Source organism: Papio anubis, chromosome 5 (genome assembly GCF_008728515.1).
Source record: "Papio anubis isolate 15944 chromosome 5, Panubis1.0, whole genome shotgun sequence".
Lineage (NCBI taxonomy): Eukaryota > Metazoa > Chordata > Mammalia > Primates > Cercopithecidae > Papio > Papio anubis.
In genome coordinates, this window is record NC_044980.1 from 101,686,325 (window position 1) to 101,713,655 (window position 27,331).

The 27,331-nt window shown below is 36.0% G+C and overlaps 1 protein-coding gene across 1 annotated transcript in view; it reads left to right on the top strand.

Annotated features, from left to right (window-relative positions):
* Positions 1 to 27,331, top strand: part of FER (FER tyrosine kinase) — a 448,142-nt gene that overhangs the window by 69,665 nt on the left and 351,146 nt on the right. The window contains 2 exon segments of the mRNA XM_017960295.3: positions 22,335 to 22,508; positions 24,960 to 25,059. Of these exon segments, the coding sequence (XP_017815784.3) occupies positions 22,335 to 22,508; positions 24,960 to 25,059 (274 nt within the window).

Here is a 27,331-nt window from a genome sequence, read left to right on the forward strand (position 1 = left end):
TTTATTTCTCTTTTCCTTTCCCCTCCTACCTAGGTAGTGTAACTGTAGAGAATGTTCAGTAATGTCTTTTTGGCTCTGCTGTATGGACTTCTGTTGGTGGGTTTTATACTGGGCTTTTGTATTGGGCTTTCTTTATATATAAGCCAGTACATAGTGCTTATAGGTAAGAAGTGACTGTGGCTAACACAGCTGGGTGTGTATACTTGATCCTTGCTTACTGAGAGAAGCTCTCTGTTGCCTCAGGCAATTGATTGATCCGTGGAGTGCACAGTGGTCTGAGTTCCCTGCTCAGCTCTCTGGGCTGGTGAGCAAGATGTATGGGGCTGGACTGGCCAGGCCTGCTACAGGTCCCCCAGTGGCAGGCAAAAGCACCAGCACTGAGGGAGAATCCAATGGGTGTCCACCAAGTGCTCAGAGGTGTGCCTAGGAAACCTCCTCAGCCCCAAGTTCTTTGCCTATGGAGGGAGAGTGGGCCAAACTCCTAATCCAGGAGAGTGGATACTCCAGATGCCTGGACATGGAGTGTACTGCAGCACCACAGTTTCTGCACAGGAATGGTGGGGCAGGTCAGGTGTCTGATTCAGAAGAGTAGGTGCTCCCAATGGAGATCTGCATTGGTGTCGAGCAGAGAGGGCCTAGCTGCAATACAGTCTCTTCATAGGAAGGGTTGGATACTCAGTTTGCTGACCTAGGTGAGCAGGTGTTTCAGCTGTCTGGAGATCTGCCTGGGGGTGAAGAAGAGAGGGCCCTCCTTTATGTGTATCTTTGCACAGAAAGGGTAGAGTGGCTCATGCTTCCAATCTGGGCTTGCAGGTTCTTTGCCTGGAGACCTGCCCTGGTGAGGAGCAGAGAGGGCCCTATTGCCCCATGATCTGTGCACAGGAAGAGTGGGTGGGTCAGGCTGCTTTTCCAGGTGAGCAGGTGCTCCAAGTGCCTGGAGATCTGCCTGGCCATGGAATGGAGAGGGCCCTTCTGCCCCACGATCTATGTCCAGGACAGGTAGGGCATCCTAGGCTGCTGAACCAGGCAAGTGGGTGCTCTGAATGCCTGGAGATCTGCCTAGGTGTGAAGTGGAGAGGGCCTCCCTGCATCAAGATCTGTGAATGGGAAGGGTGGGGCAGGTCACACTGCTGATCCAAGTGAGTGGATGTTCCAGATGCCTAGAGATCTGCCTGGGTATGGAGTGGACTGGGCCCCAAAATACCATGTTGTATGCTCAAGAAAGGTGGGCCAGCTCAGGCTGTGGAACCAGGCAAGTGGGTGCTCTGAATGCCTGGAGATATGGTGGGGCATGGATTGGAGAAGGCCCTGCTGCACCATGTTCTATGCTCAGGAAAGTTGGGGTGGCTTAGGATGCTGGTCCAGGCAAGTGGGTGCTTCGAATGCCTAGAGGTCTGCCTGGGGTTGAGTTGGAGAAGGCCCTGCTGCGCTACAGTCTCAGGGGAGCTGGCTGGGACACTCAATAATGGCACTCAGACTGCTTCCATGTAACTAAGCATGACCTGCTTGCAAGTCTTACAGTTTGGGAGAAACTGCAGCTTATAACAGCTTTCTTCCTGCCCCAGGCCTGTGACAGGGGAGAGCATAGTTCCAGTACCTGTTGCTGAGGTGCTTTCCATAATTCTGGCTCTGGAGGCCCCTACCCTGCTCCAAAGCAAGCACTCCAGTCTCCGGCCCAAGAGTAAAATTCCTGTTTGGTCATGCTGCTGGGTCACCAAAGAATAACTGTCATTGTATGCATCTGCATTAAAAATGGCATCCTGCTCTTAGTCCTCCTTCTGGGACAATGCCTACACCTTTTTCTGGTGTCTTTCCCTCTCAGCATCTCCAACCCTCTCTCCAAGTTAGCCCCAGAGCTTGGGAGAAACAGTGTTCTCCCTTGTCTTAGGTTGCTCAGATCGCCAGTGGAAAGGTGAGTCACAGAGAGAGGCTCTCGGCCTCTTTTACGTACTGGGGCTTCACTCACTTGTATCAGCTGAATGTTGTCACGGGACTGTTTGCCTGCGTTCTCCTCCATGGGATCTGGGGTCGCCTTCATGATTCCAGTGGATTTTCATTTTCCTTCTTGAATTAAAGCTCATAGAGTTGATTTTTATGTACTGTTTTGCTATTTGCAAGTGACTGAGACATACTAAAAGTCTCTAATCCACCATCTTAGAAGCATAAAAAGTCTTTGCGTTTTTTTGAACAGTGTTTTATAGCTTTCAGTATATAGGTCTTTCAGATTTATGTATAGGTACTTAATATTTTTGATGCTCTTGTAAATGATATTTTTTCTAAATTTCAGTTTTCAATTATTCATTGCTATTATATGTTAATCTTGTATCCTAAACTTTGAGGAAAACATCTATTTGTAGCTTTTTATCGATTTTATTGTATTGTCTACATAGATAATCATGTTGTCTGTAAACAAAGACAGTTTTGCTTCTTTTTTTGTAATCTGAATGCCTTTCATTTATTCTTGCCTTTTTTCAAAATAGGCTTGAACTTACAACACAAAGTAGAATAGAAATATTGACAGCAGATATCCCTCTCTTGTTCCTAATTTTGTGAGAAATGCATTTAGTTTTTCGTGATTTTGTATAATGGTAGCTATGGGTTTTTAATACCTTTATAAGCTTGTAGGAATTCCTTTCTATTCTTACTTAGCTAAGAGTTTTTTTTAATGAGTAGACATTGGATTTTTTTCAAGTGATTTGTCTTTGCTGAGATGATTGTTTTTCTTTTTTCAATTGAGTATGTGGAATTGCATTTATTGATTTTTCAAATGTTGAAAGAATTATGGTTTCCTGGGATAAACTTCACTTAGTCTTTATGTATTACAATTTTCTTATATTTGATTTATTAATAATTTGCTACATTTTTTTTTGATAATTTTTACATCAGTGTTCTCCTAAGAGATACTGGTCTGCAGCTTCCTTTTCTTATAATGTGTTCTGGTTTTGGTATTAGAGTAATATTTGTCTCATAGAGTGAGCTGGGAAGTATTTTCTTTTAACTTTCTGGAGAATTTTGTGTAGAATTGGTGTTATCTCTTACTTAATAACATCAGTAGAATTCATCAGTGAAGCCGTCTGGGCCTAGAGTAATTTTTCTAAGAAGGTTTTTATCTGTTAATTTTTAAAGTCAATGTAGGGCTATTCAGGTTTTTTATCTTCTTGAGTAAACCTTAGTGGGTTATACCTTTTAAAGGATTTGTCTATTTTTGTTTAAGTCATCAAATGTATTAGCAGGTTGTGGTTGTTTTGCCTTATTATCCTTTTAATATGTGGGGAATCTGTAGGGATGTTATAGCTCTCATTTCTGATATTATCTGTATTTTCTCTCTTTTTTTCCTGATCAGTCTCACTAGAGGTTTATCAATTTTACTGATATTATCTGAGAACTGTCTGTTGATATCCTTGATTTTTTTCTATGTGTTTTCTATTGCATTGATTTCTGTTTTAAAAATATTGATATTTCTCCCACTTAATTTGGGTTTCATTTGCTCTTTTTTCTCCCTAGTTTATTAAGATGAAAGCTGAGATCATTGATTTAAGACCTTTCTTCTTTTGTAATACAAGCTTATACTATTCTAAATTTTCCCTGAGTATTATTTTAGCTGCATTCCAGAAATTTTTATAGGCTTATTTTAATTTTATTTTCAGTTCAGAATACATTTAAATTTCCCTTTTGATTTTTTTTTTTGATCCGTGTGTTCTTTCAAAGTCTGTTACTTAATTTTCAAATATATATATATATATATAGCCTTGGATCTTTTTGTTACTGATTTTACATTTAATTTCATTGTTTTTCAAGAACCTATTTTGTATCAGTTGAATGTTTAAAAATTTGTGAATACTTGTTTCATGGCCCAGAAAATAGTTTCTCTTGGTGAATATTGCATGTGCAGTTGCTAAGAAGTATGTATTCTGCTGTTGTTGGTTAGAGTGTTCTGTAGATGACAGTAAAGTGAAGATGGTTGATAGTGGTGTTTAAGTCTTCTATTTCTGTATCAGTCAGGGTTTTCCAGAGAAACAGAACCAATAGGAGAGAGATATATATATGTATATATATGATTCATCATGGAAGTCTTGAAGACACACGATACGCTGTCTGCAAGCTGGACAAATAGGAAAGACAGCGCTGTAATTCAGTCTGAGTCTAAAGGCCCGAAAACCAGAGGTGCCTCCTGTGTAAATCCCAGAATAAGAAGGCCCAAAAACCTAGAGTTCTGATGCTTGAGGGCAGGAGGAGAAGAATATCTATTCCAGAAGAGAGAGAGTGAATTTGCCCTTCCTCCTCCTTTTTGTTCTATTAGGCTGTGAATAGATTAGATGATGCTTCTCATCAAATCTTCTGGTGGGTCTTCTTTAGTCAATTGTCTGATTCAAACGCTAATCTCTTCTGGAAACACCCTCAAAGACACACACAAATGTGTTTCACCAGCTAGTCAAGTTGATGCATAAAATTAAACATCACATTTTCTTTACTCATTTTTGTCTACCTGTCCCATCAGTTGAGAGAGGGATGCTGAAAACTCCCACTGTAACTGTGAACTTGCCTGTTTCTCCTTGCAATTTATTAAACCATTTTTCTTATATTTGAATCTCTATTATTAGATGCATAAATGTTTAGAATTGTTATATCTTCTTGACAAATAAATTAACTTGTTTATTGGGTGGGAAATGTTTGGGATTTTTATGTTCTCCTTATTAATTAGGCTCTTTATCATTGAGAAATTACCTTAACTCTGGTAATATTCTTTGTTAGGAAATCTAATCTGTCTGATACTAATATAACCATTCTGGGTTTCATTTGGCTAATGTTAGCATGGTACGCCTTTTTTCATCATGTATTTGGTATATTTGAAGTGGGTTTTTGTAGGTAACATATAGTAGAGTCTTGCTTTGTTTCCTAATATGACAATCTCTGCTGTTTAGTTTGTGTGTTTATACTCTTTCATTTAATGTGATTATTGATATGATTAGGTTTAAATTTATCATCTTACCATTTGTTTTCTCCTTATCCTGTCTGCTCTTTTTATGTTCTTATTTTCCTTTCCCCTCTTTCTTTTGGATTAAGCATTTAAAAAATGTGTCTATTTTTAATCTCCTTTATTGAATTATTACCTATAAATGTTCATTGTGTTATTTTAGTGGTTGCATTAAGGTCTATAGTATACATCTATAACTTACTGTAAGTATATATTTTAGTGAAATGTAGAACCTCATCTATAATAATATTCTTGCAAGAGTATACTTCAGTTTCTCCCACCTGTTCCTTGTGTTATTATGGTTACAACTTTTAATTATATGTGAGTTATAAATCCCACAATACATTATTATTTTTGCTGATTATCTTTTGAATAATTTAAATAATAAGTACATAAGTCTTTATATTTGCTCATTGAGTTACAGTGTATGGTACTCTTCATTTCTTTATGTAGATCCAGGTTTCTAGCTTGTATCATTTTCTTTCTGCTTGAAGAACTTCCTTTCACATTTTTTATAGTGCAAGTCTATTAAAAAAATTTTTTTTTAGGTTTGAAAGTGTAAAAATATCTTTATGTTGTCCTTTGTTTTTGAAAGCAATTTTTACATGTATAAAATTCCTGTTTGGCAATTTCTTTACATGTTTTAAAGATGTTGCTGTATTATCATCTAACTTGCGTTGTTTCTGATGAAAAATTTGTGCCTAATGTTTTTTTTCCTCTGGCTGTACTTAAGGTTTTCCCTTTGTTACTGATGTTAGGCAATTTGTTATGCGCCTTTATGTAGTTTTCCCTACATTATTTGTGCTAGGGGCTTATTGACCTTTTTAAACCTGTGGGCTACTCCAGTTTTCATCAATTTTGGAAAATTTTCAGACATTATTTTTAAAAATTGTTTTTTAGTTCTCCATCTTCCTTTTATCTTCTTTGAGGACCCTGATTACATATGGATTTAGCTGTTTAAAGTTGTCCTACAGTTTATTATGCTGTATTTTTCTTTCTTTTGTTTCATTGTGGTTAGTTTTTATTATTGTCTTCTACTTCACTCATCTTACTTTTATTCAGTGTCTAATCTGTTGTTAATTTTATCCACTGTATTTTTCAGCTCAGATATTTTTATTTCCAACTTCCTTTAGTAACCCTATTAATAAGGTTAACTTTGATTCTTTCCCTGACCATTTATTTTCAGCAGTGTCTCTTCTTCCCTCACTCCTCCTTTTCTGGCAACAATACTTCCTTTCTTGCCAATGTTTAAATTTAAATTATGCCTGTGTACCATTCCTTCATCTTCTTGTACCTGCCAAAACCCAATTCTTCCTTTCGCTCCACACCCATACTTTAGGGTGGAACAATTGGAGAGAATAAACAGAAATCAAGTAGTTGGGTCATTTCCATGTTAAAGATGAACAAGTCATAAATATCTCTAGTTGGATTTGAATCACTTTTATACTTTGTATTTCTTGACTTAATATATTTATTCTTTCCTCTGGTTTTGTGAATATATGCAATATATTCAGGAAAGGGGTCCCCAGTTCAGACCCCAAGGGAGGGTTATTGGATCTCACGCAAGAAATAATTCAGGACAGGTCCACAGTGCAAAACGAAAGCAGGTTTATTAAGAAAGTAAAGTGGTAAAAGTACAGCTACTCCATAGACAGAGTAGGGCGTTTCTGAAAGTAAGAGGAGAAATGTGTTCACCCTAGGTACAATACTTGTTTATATACAGGATAAAAAAAGATCATGGGGAGATGTGCTCTGCTACAAGGGTTTGTGATAAAGGATTACTTTTCTTAATTACTGTATTTTTCAAGAATTGATGTTATTATCTTTAAAGCAAAATTAGGAATGCTTCTGTTCTCAAGATATCATCGGGGTATCAGGGCACTCCTAAGTCTGGATCTGTTTAGTAAACATTATTAATCTGTTCCCTTAACCATAAACATCTAGAGGCTAGCAATACCTAACTTTCTGGGAATGCAGCTCAGCAAGTCGCAGCCTCATTTTTCCTAGCCGTCACTCAAGATGGAGTAACTCTGGTTCGAATGCCTCTGTTATTTATAGTTATTTTGAAGTTTGTACGTTCTGTCTTTAATCCTGAGGGCATGTTTCTTGTTGGTTTTCTTTTCTTTTTTTTTTTTTTGTTTGTTTGTTTGTGTTCCTATTGGAGGAAATATTAGGAGATGGAGACCTAGGTAACTGTCTTTTTTCCCCTACTACCTGGTGTCTATTTTTTCATCATTCTTTGAGCACTTGTTTACTTTTTGACATAATAAGATATTCCAATCTCATCTTGAATATTGCTTTCTACATTCCTAGAATAAACCCTTTTTCCTAGGAGTCCTGGTTTCTTTTAGTGTAGAAAATAACTGAACATTCAACCAATTTACTATGTATGGAATTTTAGGTTTCACAGTATTTACAATTACAAATAATGCTACAGTGGATAACTTTGAATAGATGTATTTTTGTAACATGGATGTCTTCATGGTGAATTTTTGGAAATGAGATTTCCAGGCCAAAATGTTAAATGTACCTGTTATATCATATATTTTTGTTATATATTACCAGTATAAATATCTATAAATTTCCTCTGTGGATCTTGTATCATTTTGCATATCCAGCAGAAACACAGGAGGATGTCAGCTTCTACTTAATCTGGGTAACAGAGTTTGTTCTCAGACTTTTGTATTTTTGTTATTCTGATAAGTAAGACATTATATCTAGAGTGCTTTTATTTTATATTTCTCTAAAAAGAGTGAAATTAAACATCTTTCATATGTTTAACAGCTATCGTATTGTTAGGAACTGTTTTCTGTGCTGAAGATGAATTTTACTTTGTGTCTTCTTATTTATGTAAAATTATATCTGTCTGCATACAGTCAACTTCTGAAATAGTACAATGATAAATATAATCTTCAAATGATGCAAGGTATTTTAAAAGGAAGTATTGCCTTACCTTTTAAACATGAAGTGAATTGAAATATTGGTGATGTTACATATACCATATAGGAATAAGAAGTAATGAAACATGCTTTTTGATGAATCAGTCTTATTATTTAGTAGTCACATAATACATAGGTAATGTAACTTGAGCCTGTACAACTAGGGTTTCAACTATATATATTTTTAAAGCAGTAATGTTTAAGCCTGGCTATAGAGCCACTTCTGCTATACCACCGGATTTGAAAACAATTGAAATCTTGGTTGAAATCATTTCAACATTTAAAAACTTGGTTAATGAGAGGATCACTTGAGGCCACAAATTCAAGACCAGCCTGGGTAACATAGCAAGACCCTATCATAACTAATTAACTAACTACACACACACACACACACACCCCACAGATATATACACACATGCTTTAATCTATTAAAAAAAACGTGAGTTTGTTCCCACACAGTTGACATATTAGGAATGATTTGAGCTTAACATTAATTTTGCATTTGTTTATGTCTGAAACCTGAAGAAGCACTAGGTGAATGCAGAAAACTAGAACTAGTTGAACCATGCTGCAGAGGAATACATAGTAGACACACACTTCAGTCCTTAACTGGCTACCTTCGTTTACCTTTTTGTTGTGAGCCACACTCATCCACATGTGGCATTTCAACTTTCTGTCAAATTTTGGATAACTCTCCCCTTTACAGAATTCACAAGTTGCAACCTTTCTGAAATCTCCTTTGACAAGCAAACTTCAGGTCTTTTCAAAATGAAGTGCCATGTTAATATGGTAGTCATGTGCTTCTTAACATTTAATATCTGTAAAACTATGCAAAGTTTTTTCTATTAGGTTTCTGTTTTTAAAAAATGTGTCCCTGATTAGTTTCTTGAGTATCATGCCTTTAACCCCATTTGTCCATAAGCCCTGTGGTTTTTATTTTGCAATTTTTGTACAATCTCATGGTTATCAGGCACAAAAATATTTTGTTACGGTACAACTTATACATTAGAATTAGTTGTGGAGCTTTAAAGTACTGATGTATAGACCCCATCCAAAGCCTGTTAAATAAGAGCCAAGAATTGGTATTTTTAAAAAGCTTGCAGTTGTTGGGCAGGGCATGATGCCTCACTCCTGTAATCTCAGCCCTCTGGGAGGCTGAGGTGGGCAGATCACTTGAACGCAGGAGTTTGAGATCAGCCTGGGCAACGTGGCAAAATCCCATCTCTACCCAAAATAAGAGAAAAGTAGCTGAGCATGGTGGCCTGGTCGTGTAGTCCCAGCTACTTGGGAAGCTGAGATGGAAGGATCACTTTAGCCCAGGAGGCAGAGGTTAGGAGGATCTCTGCAGTTAGCAGAGATTGTGCCACTGCACTGCATCCTGGGCAACAGAGCAAGACACTGTCTCAAAAGAAAAAAAAAAAAAGAAAAAGCTTGCAATTGCTGCTTATTGCAGCCAGAGTTGTGAACTGCTAGTCCAGGGAAACCGTGAAGCTTTGAAGAAAATGAAGAGAAACTCTTATGAGTGGGAAGTATCTAAAATTTCTTTTGAACTTGCAATTGAATCTTCGAAAACTTCAACTTTAGGAGAATTTAAGGAATTGTCTTCTGGATTTCTGTATTCCATAAAGACATAGAGACTCCGAAAACATTCTTCTTATGTAATGGGCAAACTCACAATAAAAACTGTTGTTTCACAGAACCATTTATTTTGAGTTATTGTGTAGTGTACAAACTATGCATTCTTCATGGAATTTTTATGTTGCATTTTAAAAAAATTAAAGCAAGAAGAAAGCAAACAAGTAGTTGGAGGTGTAGTCTGCAGTGAAAAGCTATTTATAACAAGTATTATTTAGGTATTTTTCAAGCTTGAGTCATCTTGTTGATTTATTTTCAATGTTTTAGTATAATTATAGCTCCAGTAGTGGTTTGTTCTTTAATCCAGTGTTGTAGAATAAATACTTTTGGTATAATAAACTCAGAACACTGAAATTACTACCTGTTTATGGAATACTGATTTACCTCACTACACAGCTGTTAGTTCAAATTTAGAGGGCAAGAAAGGACTAATATGCATTTCTAAAAGATACATATTTTCCCCTTATGTGTAGTTTTCTCTTTTTCAAAAGTTGCATGCAGAGTTTTCTTTCTTTATATCATGTATTAATCTTAGTATAACTGGTACTATTTACCTCTGTAGGCTTCCTAAGCATAAAATAGACATTGTAGGGTTTATGTTAATTATTTTAGAAGCCTGAGATGCTATTTAATGTATGCAACTGATCTCTTTTTTGGGGTAGATGACAATAAAATTTCTGTAAATTGAATTATTATTCCTCCTTTTTATTATGAAATAGGTGATGTGTTTATTTCTAGGAACCATTTTATTTTTGGTCACAAAACAACACTGCCAAAGAATCACATTTAAGAATTCATGGCCGGGCGCGGTGGCTCAAGCCTGTAATCCCAGCAGTTTGGGAGGCCGAGACGGGCGGATCACGAGGTCACAAGATCAAGACCATCCTAGCTAACATGGTGAAACCCTCGCCCCTACTAAAAAAAATACAAAAAACTAGCTACATGCAGGGTGGCGGGCGCCTGTAGTCCCAGCTACTCCCGGGAGGCTGGAGGGGCAGGAGAACATGGAATCTCGGAGTATGGAGCTTGCAGTGAGCTGGAGATCTGGCCACCGGGCACTCCAGCCTGGGCGATAGAGCAAGACTGGCCTCAAAAAAAAAAAAAAAAAAAAGAATTCAGAAAATTGGCCATATGCGGTAGCTTCTGCCTGTAATATTAGCACTTTGGGAGGCCAAGGTGGGTGGATTGCTTGAGCCCAGGAGTTCTAGACCAGCCTGGGCATCATGGTGAAACCCCATCTCTACAAAAAAATACAAAAAGAAAATTAACTGGGCATGGTGGTGTGCGGTGTGTGCCTGTGGTTCCAGCTACTTGGGATGCTGAGGTGGGAGAATCACCTGAGTCTGGGAGGTCAAGGCTTCTGTGAGCCATGATTGTGCCACAGCACTCTAGCCTGGGTGACAGAGCAAGACTGTCTCCAAAAAAAAAAAAAAAAAAAAAAAAGATAAAGAAAAAGAATAAATCTTTTGAAATCACATTTTACATTTCAGGTAAAAGCAATGTTTTTAATAATATTAATATACAACTAAGAATTCTGAAAAATGTTCTAAAATTTAAAAATCTCCAATTAATAGTTTGTTTTCCTGGGGCATTGGAAAATGTGTGCTGTCTTTTTCACTGTGTTAAAGTTGTCCTGTTTCTAATTATCCAGTGAGATATTGGGGCTGGTTAGATAAGATGATGATTTTATTTAATTGTTCCGTTGAGGGAGATATGAGGGACGGGTCATTATTTTAGTTAGAAAGGCAGTTACAATGAGAGGCCTCTTTCATTTTCATATCCGTAGCTTCTCATAGAGCATGTCATATCAAGAGTGACTCGCTAATCTTGCCCTCAAAGGACTTCTCTTTAGATGTACTCATACAACAAAGTAGGTAGCCTAAAGGAGTAGATAGCTTTTCCTTATGGCTCTTCACTTCCAATTTAATGATTAAGTACTAAATACAGATTAAAGATTACTATGTGATTTGTAACCAGTTTAAAAATATTCTCCTTAGTTTAATCTAGTTAGTTATTCTTTTTTATTTTTAGTAACAGGGCCTAGCTCTGTCGCTTAGGCTGGAGTGCAGTGGTGTGCTCATAGCTCACTGTAGCCTTTAACTTCTGGGCTTAAGTGATCTTACCTCAGCCTCCTGAGTAGCAGGGACTGCAGGCGTGTACCACCATGCCCAGCTATTTTTCTTTTCTTTTTTTTTTTTTTTTTTTTAGAGCCAGGATCTGACTCTGGCATGTCCCACTGCACCTGGCTAGGTAGTTTTTCTTAAAGTAGTTTTAAGATATTAAGACCTTTAGGTTCCCACACTCCTCCTTCCGGTCTAGCACATTAAGAATTAGTTTTGTATTTGAATGTGAGCTCTTCCATTATTTAGGTGTGTGACTTTAGGCAGATTAATTTATCTGACATTCAAACTCCACATTTATAAGATGAAGATATTTTCTTCATAGTGTTGATAAAAGGAGTAAATAAGAGAAGGCCTGTGAGTGTGCAAGAGGTTGGTAATATTAATGAGTGAAGCCCCAGTAAGTAAAAGAGGCAGAGAGCCTGTCTCTCATTTAGATGAGCAAAGTTAGCTTTAATAGGAGTGGGATTGAAAGAACTAATGGAGACCATCAATTCCACCTGTCCGTTCTATGTGAGAGAGAAAAAAATCATTTTTTTTACATGGAGATTCGGAAGAAGAAAGTGTCTTGAGTATATAGATTAGTTTATACCTTCTGAGAGTAAGTACTGAGTTTTAGTTGTTTTTCCCCCAGAAGTCTATTTGAGGAGTTTGAAAAAAGATAGATAAGGCAGTAGATGAAAAGGCTGATTGGGTTGGAGGAGGAAAGAGAGGACTTTGTTTTTTTAAAAAATGTTGAGCGGAGGGGGCCAATGAAGGATAATCTGGAACTAAAGGAAATAGGAAATAACAGAACAGCTTGTCTAGGACATGGAAAGGGAATGGGAAAGAGTGGAGAGCAGGAATATATAAAAAAGAAGCTAAAGAAGAGATAAAAATCTCCCAGAATCCTAACTGTAGTTCATTCTTCTCGTTAAAATTTCCAAATAGGCCATTATTGTTTTAACAGTGCTCTACTAGAGCTGGATCAACAAAGGAATCTTCTCTGGACATGAGCTATAAAACTCAAGGAGTTTGTGAGAATGGTACTAAATAAGGAAGTAGCTATTAATAAGTAGGAAAAGATCACGGGATGCTGGAACTGAAAGGGACTGTGAAGGTTTTTTTATTCAATGCTTAATTTTTGGTGGGAGAAAACTGCTGAGGTTAGGCGATTTACTTCTGAAGAATAAAGGTGACTATGGCCAGTTATTTTTCTGGTTATACTGTTCTTCAGAAGAAGAACAAGAAAGGTGGCCCTTAAGTCCAAGAGGAATAAAAGCAATTGAGGAGCACCAAGAAGCTGGAAAAGTATTGGGAAAGAAAAGGTAATATACTTTCTTAATTTCTTTTCTGGCCTGATCTGTGTTTAGATACTTAGATTTACTTTTTTAATAGCAGTAGTAATACCCTGGTAGTCATGTGACTCTCTAACTTTTGAGACTGGACAGTGACTGAGCTAATGCAGCTCAGCATCTTTAGTACCAGTCATTAGAAACCAGTTATTTAATTTGATTATATTGAGTTTATTTAAAAATATTTAATTAATCTTTGTCCACATATTATTTTTCATTTATTTAGATTCATATATTCTATTATATGTGTGTATACACACACACACATATTTTATTTACTATAATTTCTTTATCCATTCATCTGTTGAAGGTTGTTCCTTGCCTATTATGAATAATGCCTGTCCTAGTCCAAGTTCTGTTGCTATAACAGAATTCCTGATATCGAACATTTTATAAAGAAAAAGGTTTATTTAGCTTATAGTTCTGTAGGCTGAGAAGTTCAAGGTCATCACCCTGGCTTCTTGTGAGAACTTTTGTGCAGTGTCATAACACAAGGAGAAAAATAAAGGGAAGTGGACATATGCAAAGAGAGAAAATCCAGGGACTTTATAGCAATCCACTTTTGTGGGAAATAATCCATTGCTACAGGAGCTAATCTAGTCTTGCCAGAGTGAGAACTCACTATTGTGAGAATGGCACCAAGCCACCCACATGGGAGGAGCCCTCATGACCCAAACACCTTCCATTAGGCCTCACCTACCAATACCACCACATTGGGGATCAATTTTTATTTTATTTTATTTTATTTTTGAGACAGATTCTCACCCTGTCACCAGGCTGGAGTGCAGTGGCTCCATCTCGGCCCACTGCAGCCTCTGCCTCTTGGGTTCAGGTGATTCTTCTGCCTCAGCCTCCTGAGTGGCTGGGATTACAGGCGGCCTGCCACCATGGCCAGCTAATTTTTGTATTTTTAGTAGAGACAGAGTTTCACCATGTTGGCCATGCTGGTCTCGAACTTCTGACCTTAAGTGATCTGCCCCCCCTTGGCCTCCCAAAGTGCTGGGTTTACAGGCATGAACCACTATGCCTGGCCTGGGGATCAAACTTTAATGTAAGTTTTGGGGGAGACAAACAAATAGTATGCAAGCCTTAGCAATGTTACAATGAACATGAGAGTACAGGTATCTTTTTGTCATACTGATTTTGTTTTCTTTGGCTGTGTAACCAGAAGAGGGCTTGTTAGATCATATAACAGTTCTGTTTTTGATTTTTTGAGGAACCTCCATATGTTTTACATAATGGCTGTCCTAATTTACATTTCCACCAATAGTGTATAGTGCTCCTTTTCTTCACATCCTTGCCAACACTTGTCTTTTGCCTTTTTTATAATAGCCATCTTAATAGGTGTGAAGTGATATGTCATTGTGGTTTTGATTTGTAGTTACTTGATGATTAGTGATGTTGAGTACCTTTTCATATTTCTTTTGGTCATTCGTGTATCTTTGGAAAACTACCTGCTCAGGTCCTTTGCAGATCTTGAAAATTGAGCTATTTTTTGTGTGTGCTATTGAGTTGTGTTAGTTCCTTACGTATTTGTATTAGTTCCCTTATTAGATATACAATTTGCAAATATTTTTTCCCATTCTTTAGATTGCTTTTTTATTTGGTTGATTATTTCCTTTGCTGTGTAGAAGCTTTTTAGTTTGGTGTAGTATCACTTGTTTAATTTTGCTTTTATTGCCTGTGCTTTTGGGTGTCATCTTCAAAAAATCATTGCCAACAACAATGTCAAGGAACTTTTCCTTTATTTTTTCTTCTAGGAGATTTATGGATTCAGGTCTTATATTTAAGTCTTTAATTCTTTTTGAGTTGATTTTTGTGCATGGTGTAAGATAGGGATCCAGTTTCATTCTCTACATGTGGATATCCAGTTTTCCCAAAACTGTTTATTGAAGAGACTTTCCTTTCGCTATTGTGTATTCTTGGTGCCCTTGTCAAAGATGAGTTGATTGTGTATGTCTGAGTTTATTTTTCTGTGCTCCATCTATTCTTCCATTGGCTCATGTATCTGTTTTTATGCTAGTATTATATTATTTTGACTAACATACCTTTGGAAATATAGTTTGGAACAAGGAAGTATGATGCTTCTAGCTTTGTTCTTTGTAAAGATTGCTTTAGCTTTCAGGGTATTTTATGGCTCCATAAGAAGTTTAGGATTTTTTTTTTTTTCTATTTCAAAATTCTAATGTCATTTTTTATCATTGAAATTTTAATTAGGAATTTTGATAGAAATTGCTTTTAATCTGTAGATTGTTTTGGGTGGTATGGATATTTTAAGGATGATCATTCTTTTAATTCATGAACATAAGCATATTTTCCATTTATCTGTGCCTTCTTCAACTTCTTTCATCAATATCTTATAGTTTTAGTTTTCAGTGCAAAGATCTTTCACTTCCTTGGTTAAATTTATTCCTATGTATTGTATTATTTTTGATGCTAATTTGGGAGTGTTTTCCTAATTTCCTTTTTGGATAGTTTGTTGTTACTGTGTAGGAATGTTACTGATTGTTTTTATATTCGTGGCAGGAAAATAAATAAATTTTAAAAAAGAAAAAAGAAAAAGAAATGTTATTGATCTTTATATGTTGATTTTTTAATCCTACAATTTTACAGAATTCACTTATTAATTCTGACAGTTTTTCTTTAATTGGAGAGTCAGTTTTCTACATACAAGATCTTGTCTATTGTAGACAGTCATAATTTTCTTTTCTTTCTTTCTGATTTGGATTTTTAAAATTTCTTTTTATTGCCTAATTGCTCTGGCTAGTACTTTTAGTGTGCCATTGAATAGAAGTTGTGAGAGTGAGCATCCTTTTCTTTTTTCCAATTTTAGGGGAAAAGCTATCAGTTTTTTACCATTGAATATGTTAGCTGTGAGCTTGCCCTATGTAGCCTTTATTACGTTGAGATACATTGATTCTATGCTTGATCCCTTGAGAGTTTTTATCATGAAAGGATGTTGCATTTTGTCCAATACTCTTTGTGCATGTATTGACATGATCATATAAAGTTATTTATTATTCTGTTAATATAATGTGTCAAATTTATTTATTCATGTATGTTGAACCATCCTTGCATCCCAGGGATAAATCCCACTTGCCTGCTTGGTCATGGTGTAGGATCCTTTTAATATGTGTACAATTTTGTTCTCTAGAATTTTATTGAGGATTTGTACCTCTATGTTCATTAGGGATATTGGCTTGTAATTTTTCTTTCCTTTTTTTTCAGTTTATTTTTATTTTTTGTAGACATGGTGTCTTCCTGTTACCCAGGCTGGTCTTGAACTCCTGGGCTGAAGCGGTCCGCTTGCCTCAACCTCCCAAAGTGCTGGGATTACAGGCATGAGCCTCTGCACCTGGACAGTTCTTGTTTCTTGTAGTGTTTTTGTCTAGCTTTGCTGTCAGGGTAATACTGGCTTCATAGAATGAATTTGGAAGTGTCCCCTCCTTTTTAGTTTTCTAGAATAGTTTGAAAAGTATTGATGTTAATTTTTCTATAAATGTTTTGTAGAATTCACCAATGAGTCAAATAAGGGTCTGGGCTTTTTGATGGGAAGTGCTTGATTACTGATTCAGTCTCCCTACTTGTTTTAGTCTAGTCAGAATTTCTGTTTCTTCATGATTCAGTCTTGTAGGTTGTATTTGTTTTTATTCCATGGCACCTTGTTCTTTGCAGATTCCCTGCTCTGTCTCCTCAATTCAGGGATTCCACAGGGTTCTGCCTCGGTTTCTCAATGTTATGGTGGTTTTAGAAACTTTTTTTTTTCATTCTCAATACTTAGAGACAATTTAAGTAGCACCAAAGTTTACTGATTCAAATAATTTAGATATTCAATAGCGAAACATTTGAGCTTTGCACTTTATTAGAGGCAAGTTATTCATAATTGGTTTATGGCAACCATGGACTCCATGGTTATTGATCTCTTTGAATTTCATACTTGTAAAAGTTGGGATTCAAAGAGGAAAGTAGAACTTACATCATGTAGTTCAATAGACAGGGTTTAATTTTGGGAAAATCTTCAAAAGCTTTGGAAGAGCTAAAAGGAAACAGGAGAGGGAGAGAGAGTGCAAGAGTGAGAGCCTGCCAGCCTTCTTCCTATTCCTCAACCCTAGAGACTTTATTTCCTTTTTTTTCTGTAATTAAGATCTTCTTTGTTTTATATTTTGTCCTAGAATTTGACTTTATATTATTTGAATATAGTGACTACAGGGTCTTGTTGTTCATATTTTTTCTGGGGTGTTTTCACTTGTCTTTTTGTTGTTGTGCTGTATTTTATTTCTGTTTCATATGTATTGCATGTAGTGAAGTTTTGTCCCCTCTCTGATTTGATAATGTTTTCCTTTTCATAGGTGTTTATCCCATTTTCATATAATATTTAACAGATAGAGTTAGTATCTTTTTTATTTTTATTTTTTTTCAAGACAGGCTCTCGCTCTGTCACCTGGGCTGGAGTGCAGTGGCACAGTCATAGCTCACTGTAACCTCAAACTCCTGCGTTTAAGGGAATCTTCCAACTTCAGCCTCTTAAGTACTGCTAGGGCTGCAGAAACAAGCCACCATATCCAGCTAATGTTGAAATTTAAAAGCAAAGCTTTTCAAATTTTTGATTAAAAATTTTTTTTGTAGAGACACTGTCTTGCTACATTGCCCAGGCTAGTTTCAAACTCCTGGCCTCAAACGGTCCTCCCACCTGGGCCTCCCCAAACACTGGGATTATAGATATGAACCACTGCTCCTGGCCTCATTTTTATTTTGTACTCACTTTCAATTATTACTTTTTGTCCTTTTTTTTTAATGGATCGTGTTAACTTTCCTTAAAAAGCACTTTTGATAATTCAGAAGGTATAAATAGCCTGCTTATTTAAAACCTTCGCTTGGATAACTTCAGAAACTTAAGAATTATAAACTCAAATTTATACTTCTTGATATACAAACTTCAGAACTAAAGCTGTCTTCTGACTCTTCTATTTGAAAAGTTACTTAAACTTCTTTCCATCAGTCTCTCATTCTTGATTTTTGTTGGTATCCTGTGGGATTTTTGTCTAGTCTAGTAAAATTAAATTATTATCACTTTAAAGTTTTGTAGCTCTTCTTTCAATAATGATGATATTTATATTCTGTTTTGCAAATTTTAACCATGTTTTCTTATGATTGTATTATTGTTATTTGCCCATGATTAAATTTTTCTAAAATTAAAATTCAGATATTTTTACTTTTTAAATATTTTTTAACCTGTCTATAACTTTCAGCATCAGTGACTTCCTACTGGTAAAATTCAATTGTAAGGAACACTGTTAGCAATCATTTCTGTATGATGAAGCAATTTTAATGTCTTCAAGTGGCTGACAGTGTTTTGTTTATTAAGTTACAAAGAATTAGCTTGCAGCTGGGTGCAGTAGCTTATGCCTGTAATCTTAGCACTTTGGGAGACTGGCAGGAGGATCACTTGAGGCCAGGAGTTTGAGACCAGCCTGTGCAACATGGTGAGACCCTGTCTCTATTTTTTTTTTAAAAAAGAAAAAGAATTATCTTCCACAAATTATCCTAAATAACAATTTATCTGTGCCCTGATCATTGCTATGCTGTAACCAAAGAGCTATATCTGTAACGTGCTATTCCAGTTGTACTGCAAATATTGAAATGTATCTTTACTTTTGTTTGTTTCTTTGTTAAGCATCTATTAACATTTTACTCTCCTCTGTTTTAACAAATATCCCACCCACCCAGCTAATTCAAGGAATTAGATCATCCAAACATCTTTTTGTGTGTGACTTTCAACCATTCCTTTTAGGTCAGTGTTTCATTTGCATTACATGCTGCTCTGCTATTTCTGTTATTTTTTCAGTTGAAGATAGAGCTGTTTATTTTTTCTTCACTATCAGATTATATTATTACCTAATTCAATGTTAAAAAAATATTTATGACTGGGCATGGTGGCTCACACCCATAATCCCAGCACTTTGGGAGGCTGAGGTGGGAAGATCACTCAAACTCAGGAGTTCAAGACCAGCCTAGACAGCATAGTAAGACCTTATCTCTACTAAAAATCAAAATAATTAGCTGGACGTAGTGGTGCATGCCTGTAGTCACAAATCCTTGGAAAGCTGAAGTGGGAGAATCTCTTGAGCCTGGAAGGTTGAGTCTGCAGCGAGCCATGATCGTGCCGTTGCACTCCAGCCTGGGTGACAGGGTGAGACCCTGTCTCAAAAAAAAACTCTTTAAAGCCACTTTTATGGCATGTATTTAATTCATGGTTTTATTCTACATTCCTCCTTCCTTTTTTTCTTTCTTTTTTCCTACTTCTTCCCTCTTTCCCTCCCTCTTGTCTCAAACATCACAGTAAATACTCAAAATATTAAACATGATCCCATCTTCATGGAGCTTCCATTTCAGTTGAGGAGACATTATAAAAAACCGAACCACCAATTATACATATAGATAAATAATTGTTTTAAATGCTGAGAAAAAGTAAGACAGAATAACAAGGATTAGACTTACAGGATATTTAGCTGATTACTAAAGGAAGATATGGATCTTGCCAGGTGAAGGTGAGGAAGAGCTTCTAGGTAGAGGTAAAAACTTTCAGGAAGAGATTGGAGCTTGATATGTTTAGCAAACTGAAGAAAGAACATTTCTAGCATTTATTTCGCTTGGTAGAGAACAGCAAACATGAAGTTGCAAGGATAGATTAAAGGACAGATAATGGGAGACATTGTAAGTCTTAGAAGGAGTTTGGGCTGGGTGTGGTGGCTCATGTCTGCAATCCCAGAACTTTGGGAGGCCAAAGTGGGTGGATCACTTGAGGCCAGGAGTTTGAGACCAGCCTGGGCAAAATGGCAAAACCCCGTCTCTACTAAAAATACGAAAATTAGCTGGGCGTAGTGGCTTATACCTGTAGTCTTAGCTACTTGGGAGGCTGAGGCACGAGAATCACTTGAACCCAGGATGTAGAGGTTGTAGTGAGCAGAGATTGTGCCACTGCACTCCAGCCTGGGTGATGGAGCAAGACTCTATCTCAACATAAAAGAAAGGAGTTTGGATTTTTCTTTAAATGAAAAGGAAAGCCAATGTAGTGTTTTAAGGAAGACAGTTACATTAATTTTTAATTTATTATTATTATTATTGCTACTTTAAAGAGAATGGATTGGAAAGGAGCATGAGAGTGTACCATTTGGGAGATGTTGTAATAGTCTAAGCCAGAGATAATCATAACCTTCAAAGGAGTGGCGGTGGAGATAGAGAGAAGACGATGGATTTGTGATTGGCTTTGGAGACAGAATCTGAAAGACTTGCTGATGGATTGTTCATGGAGAAGGGTGTCCTGGGATTCAAAGGAGCAGGGGACTTCTGCAGAAACACAGGGAATGTTTATTAGCAGCATTGGGGTGTTGGGAGTGAGATAGAGCCAGGCTTTTGTTAAAACTAGAAGATGACAGGAAAGTTCTGAGAAGAGGTATGAAGAATTTTCTAATTATAGAGCAAGAGTTCTTGACGATACAGGATTCTATAGATAGTGGCTTGGGTTGGATTAGGAGATACTGAGGGCAATATGGGGTTGACAGAATGGCAGTATATGCTTTGAGACCTTGGACTTCCTGTAGTGGCTACAGTGAACAGGGCTTTTAGGCAGGTTGGGATGTACCCTTCTGGGAGAGGAGGGCAATCTGACCCAATTGTGTGGTCTTTTGGCTTCCAAGAAATCTTCTTCCCTAGGCTGCAAGGACTCCTACATAGAATTACAAAAAGTTACTGCTACAGAGCACTTAAATAATATTTATTTTTGAAGATAAAGCAAGAAGACTGTCTCCTCTCACTTTTTATTTTTTTTGTAGCATTAATATTCTGCACATGCCATAGAATGTTTCTCCAACACTGCATAGTTTGAAGCGAAAATACTAGATGAAAAAGGCAAAGCTACATATATTATAGCCATTTAGTTTATGTTTTTAATCCATGTTTGTATAGTTTTATACTGTTTGCATCTTTGTTAAATTTTAGATTTTGAAGTAAGGACTACATTAGTTTTAAATTGCTTTGTGGTGTTAAGAGCAAGTTAGTGATTATATTTTCATATTAAAAAGTAAATATGATGGGTTTATAGGCCACACATAATGTTCCATGTTCATCATATCATTTCACAACTAAAAATGAGTCCCGTCCCTAAATAACTGTTCTCAAAGGTTGTTATTTTTTTAAAAACATGCAATACAGTGTATCAAAAACAAGATTGACAAGTCAGATCCTGGCAAGTATGTATTATGACTAAGAATTTGCTTTCTGTAGGCTGTAATTTTGCTTCAGTGCTTATGAAATTTTGATTTTTGATTACATTGGAATATTAACAGAAAGAAAATAATCCTATTCATTCACAGATCAAAAATAATAGAGTAGAAAATTATTATTATCAGTATCTGAAACCAGACTTCGCTCATTTAAAAAATATCTTTTGGATCCACCCTATCATAGATCTTCAATATTGTTTCTGAATAGAATATTGAATACTTATAGTGAAGAGCATTCCTCTGTTTCTTTTTTTTTTTTTTTTTTCAGTATATATATGTCAGGAAGTCTAATAATGATTTATTCTTCTAGCAGTTTCCGTATGCCCACTGATCCCAAACCTACAATTATGTGCCTCTTGCTATTGAGGCAGTGTGTTGTGCCCTTTGGTGTATTGTGCTGGAAGAACTATTGAGATGTAAAGATATTTGTTAGGAAAAGAACAGGGCTATAGATAGAAATCCATTAAATGCCAGTATTCTCACAGGCAACAAAAGAACAGGTACCAAAGATTGAAAAGGAAATTTTAGAAAGGGAGGAAAACAAGCCAGGAATGTTGAAAATAGGAAACTAAGTGAGCCTCCACAAAAGACAGTTTCAGAATGAAGTTGAGTCAGCAGGATCAGATGCCACAGAGAGAGGCAGGTTAAGATGAAGATGGAACAATGTCTGTTGCATTTGACCATTAGGAACTGAAGACCATAGTGGGGCATTAGAATGGTGTGGCAGAGCAATATTTCAGTGTGCTGGAAAACAAATGAGAATTGATAAAGTGAAGACTACAAGTGTGGACTCTTACAGAGTCCCCTAATCTTTTTCTTAGTTTTCTGTGTAGTCTCTGATTATAGAATTTTGAAGTATGTGTAGTTGAAGTTGAAGACGTTAAATATAAACCATTCATAGATCTTTACACAGTTGCCAGAAATCTATTTTTTATATTAATGTAATAATTTATGTAAAACTAAATATTTAAATTTTTGAACTCTTAAAGCACAGCTAAATGGAAACCTTTAATGCAAATGTTAATTTTGTTTCTTTTTTTTTTTTTTAGTCTTGGCTACTTATGATTCAGCAGACAGAACAACTTAGTAGGATAATGAAGACACATGCAGAGGACTTGAACTCTGGACCTTTACACAGGCTCACCATGATGATTAAGGACAAGCAGCAGGTGAAGAAAAGTTACTTAGGTGTTCATCAGCAGATAGAGGCAGAGATGATCAAGGTTCGTTTTTCCATATTGAAGTTCTTTCTTGAAATTGTTTTCCAAATTCACTGAAATATTTTACCTTATTTGACTTTAAAAATTATGTATTTGTCATTTCCCAACAAGAAATAGGTTTATGGTCTCTAATAAGTAATATCTGATTGAACATAAAACACTGATTATAGGATGTAATGTTACTATATATACTCATATGAAAGAAAAAAGAGGCTCCCAATTAAACTATGACACAAAGCTTTATCACTTAGGCATTTTAGTTTTTATTTACTGAAATCATTCTCTGAGTCTTTTAAAACTAAATTTGTCTTATCTAATACTTTGCATAAATAAAAAAGAAAATATAGGCAAAATTACTTTTGGTATTCTTAAATTTACATGTAAATCCCTAATTTTCCCTACATTCGGAGTCTGTCTCTCTGAATGACATTTTTCAAATTATTTTTATTGTAGAAATTTGTAAATGTATAAAAGAAGAGAGAACAGTAAAATGAACTTCTACCTACCCATCACCTGAATAGTCTCTGTGTTTTCTATACTCCCACCCACTTTTTTTTTTTTTTTACATTGGATCATTTTAAAGATATCATTTTATCCATAAATATTTTAGAATGTATAGCTAAAATAAGTGTTCTTGTTAAAAATGTAACTAAATATCATTAATTTGCCTAAAAATAATAATTCCTTCATGTTATTGAATATTCTTTGTTGAAATGGTTGTTGTTTAAGCTTTTATTTATAGTTGGTTGGTTTCAGTCAGGATCCAGATACCATCTATACCTTGCATTTGAATGATACTTTAAAAAAATATGTAGGTTCTCCTTCCTGCCCAGTTTTTAATAAAATGCTATTTATTTGTGGAAGAAACTAGATAATTTGCTCTATATAATTGAATTTCCTTCATTTTGGGTTTTTCTGTTAGCATCTTATGATGTGGTTTACATATTCCTTCATCTTTAATGTTTTCTATAAATTGGAATTTAAATCTAGAGACTTGATAAGATTGGGTCTGGCTGGGTATTTTGGGCAAGAATACATCATAGGTGGTAGTATACACTTCCTGCAGTTTTATATCGGGAGGTATATAATGTCGATTTATCTTTTTATTATGTGAAACTTGACTGATTGGTTCCAGTGTTGTCAATTTGAGCAATCGATTCAAAAAGTTTTCTGGCTTATGCCTGTAATCCCAGCACTTTGGGAGGCATGGTGGGCAGATCGCCTGAGGTCAGGAGTTCAAGATCAGCCTGGGCAACATGGTGAAACCCCGTCTCCACTAAAAATACAAAAATTAGGTGTGGTGGTGCACATCTGTAAACCCAGCCACTTGGGAGGCTGAGGCATGAGAATTGCTTGAACATTGGAGGCAGAGGCTGCAGTGAGCCTAGATCATGCCATTGCCCTAACAGCCTGGGCAACACAGCGAGATTCTGTCTCAAAAAAAAAACAACAACAAAAAAGTTTTGTATCAGTCTTTTACCAAAATAGTTTTACAAAGTTAACCAGTGAGATTTTTCTTGAATGGGGAATAATTTGAAACTCATTTATATTTATATTGTAGTTATTTTTGTTTATTCAGACAGTGTCATCATCTGTGTCATCGAGAACACTGATGATACAGAATTTCTTTAAAAGGGGTTTGAGATTATCTTCCAAGTTGCTGATAACCCCTTTTGCAACGTTTTGATGCTTTCTCTTTCTTAGTCTTCTGAAATGGCAAATTTGAAGATCTGTAGACAATATCTGGTACACGTATTTTTTCCTTAAATTGCATTTAAATGGCTTTTTGACTACAGTCAAGGACTTGCATTTGTGTCATTGTTCCATAGAAATAATATCTTAATTGTATTTTTAATTACAGAACATATTTCTGCACTTACCAAGTTAATTTTTTTTTGAATTTTAGATAATGGCAGTGTTATTCTGTATTTGCCACCCCCTTTCCCTGCTGCCTTTTTTTTTTCGAGTCAAGTTTCAGCCAGGCTGGAGTGCAGTGGTGTTATCTTGGCTCACTGCAACCTCTGCCTCCCGGGTTCAAGCAATTCTTGTGCCCCATCCTCCCGAGTAGCTGGGATTATAGGCGTGTGCCACCACAGCCTGGCTTATTTTTTGTATTTTTAGTAGAGACAGGGTTTTGCTGTGTTGGCCAGGCTGGTCTTGAACTCCTGACCTCAGGTAATCCGCCTGTTTTAGCCTCCCAAAATGCTGGAATTACAGGCGTGAGCCACTGCGCCTGGCCTGATTTGCTATTCTTTTGTTTGTTTTCACATGCTATTGAATTTAGTACTGATTTTAAAAACATATTTGTAGTTTATTTTCTATAATTGTATATTAAAGAACAACTCTGACCTGTAAGTAGTAAAGTACACATCAGTTAATACTTTGGAATTTAAGTTCTTGAGCAATTTAAATTTAAACATTTTAAAACATTTATGCATTTTGTTTCTTTGACAGGTTACAAAAACAGAATTGGAGAAGTTAAAATCCAGCTATAGACAATTAATAAAAGAAATGAATTCTGCCAAAGAGAAATATAAAGAAGCTTTAGCTAAAGGTAAGGCAAAATTTAAAAAATTTTTTACTTAGGTGATTTTTATTCTTACTATTACAATAGAAAATAATGTCAAAAACCACAGTTACTTTTGCACCAACCTAATAGTTGTTTTTTTTTTTTTTTCTGTCCATCATTTCCATCATTGTTGTTGCTTTGAACCAGGATCCGATCAATGTAAACATACTGCATTTGATTGTTGTGTCGGTAGACTCTTAATCTTTTCATCTAGAACAGTCCTCCTACTTTTTACTGTATTTTTTTTTTCCCCAAGAGTACAGTTTTCTTGTAAAATTTCTCATATGCTGGATTGTCTGATTGCATTCTCATGACTACTATTTAACTTGTCCCTAATCTATCCCCTATATTTCCTGTAAATTTAAGGATAGTTCTAGAGGCTCGACTAGATTCAGGTCAAACATTTTTGACAGGACTGCTTCATAGATGACGATGTATACTTTATGTTGCATCCTACCGGGAGGCACATTAAGTTGGCTTGTCTTACTCTCAGTGCTCAGTCAAGTTTGATTACTTAAGTCAAGTAGTGACTGCCAGATCTCTCCATTGTGAAGGTACCTTTACCCCATGTAACTGATAACTAACTGCAGAGAGATACATTGGCATGTGTGGATAACCTATCCTCCAACAACCTTCTGTCCATTGGCATCACTTGGCATCCATTGATCATTCTTGCCAGTAGCAATATTACATTAACATCCTATCATTTGTAAAATGCCTAGCAGATGACTGGGAGGAGAAAGGAGGGTTGAGGGAAGAAACAGAGAACAGTGCAAAGAGGGAATAAAAAGCTGGAAGTGGGAAAACAATTCCAAAAGCTTTGCTGATACCCTTCTCTTTTTACGTTTAACTCTTTCCAAAGTCATGAACTCTTTAAGGTAATGCAGGCTTGAAGCAGTGAGCAAAGAAAGCCTCTTGCTCAGGGCTGTCACTCTAGTAAGAGGTGAATGCATTTCAATTAGAAGTGTTTCTTGACAGCAGCATAAAATAACAGGTACTTAAATGCAAAATACACAGATTTTACCTTCCTATTGCAGGTTAAATTCTGAATACCTTTAGTTGGTTAAACACATGGTTAGGTTTAGCTATAAAACAGTTTTGTGAATCCATAAAGCTTTGTGTCTGCACTAAGTAGTATAAAGGAAATAATATATCTTAAAAATCTTTTTAATTGTATATATTAGGAAATAAATAATGCTCTGAGATTTATCTCTTAGGAGACATCCAGAGGTTTGTTGGGGGTTCTGGCAAATATGGGGAATTCAGGTACTGTTTGCCATCATGTGCCTTAACAACTCCCTTTGACTATCATCAATGCTGTTGTTGTTCGTGGGAAATAATTCTAATATGGGTTTTAGTCTGTTAATTAATTTAAAAAATCACGAATAGTGGAGGTTTGTGTCAGGAGTAACAAAGTAGTATTTAAGCTGCTGAACCTGCAGTCTGTTTTATACCATCAGGTGAGAGTGAGAGCCGAGTGGGAGGTCTTTCTGGACCAATGGTGTGCAAAATACTCAGCCTTCCTTTCTGTTTTTCCTGTGTCTTACCAGTGAAGAAGTGATGGATGATTGTGGGAATAAATTATGTTGTAAGTACCTGGGATTAGTAAGGATTAGTATTTTAGTATGTATTTGTATAGATGCTGTTTAGGTCTTTTTTTGAAAATCAACTATTGAAATTATGAGATAATCTGAGAAATTTTACCCAGACAGGATATTTGATATTAAGGAAATCTTGTTATATTATAGGTTTGATAATGAGACTGTGATTTTTTTTGAGGTTCTCTTTATTTTTGAGGTAAATGCAGAAATATTCACAGCTGAAATGACGTGATATTTGAGGTTTGCTTCAAAATTATCTAAAGAATAGGGAGTAGGTAGATAGAAGTGTAGATGAAACGTGGTTGGTCATGAGTTGATGATCGTTCAAACCAGTTGATAGGTACATGGAAATATTGAACAATTCTTTCTACTTTTATATAAGTTTGGATTTTTCCACAAAAATTATATAAAAATAAAGAATGTCACCATAAGAAATGAAGGAAACTAGACACTGGCATAGGCAAGGATTTCATGACCAAAAACCTAAAAGCAAATGCAATAAAAACAAATAGCTGGGACCTAATTAAACTAAAGAGGTTTTGCACAGCAAAAGGAACAGTTAGCAGGGTAAACAGACAACCCACAGAGTGGGAGGAAATCTTCAAAATCTATATGTCTAACAAAGGACTAAAATCCAGAATCTACAACAAGTCAGT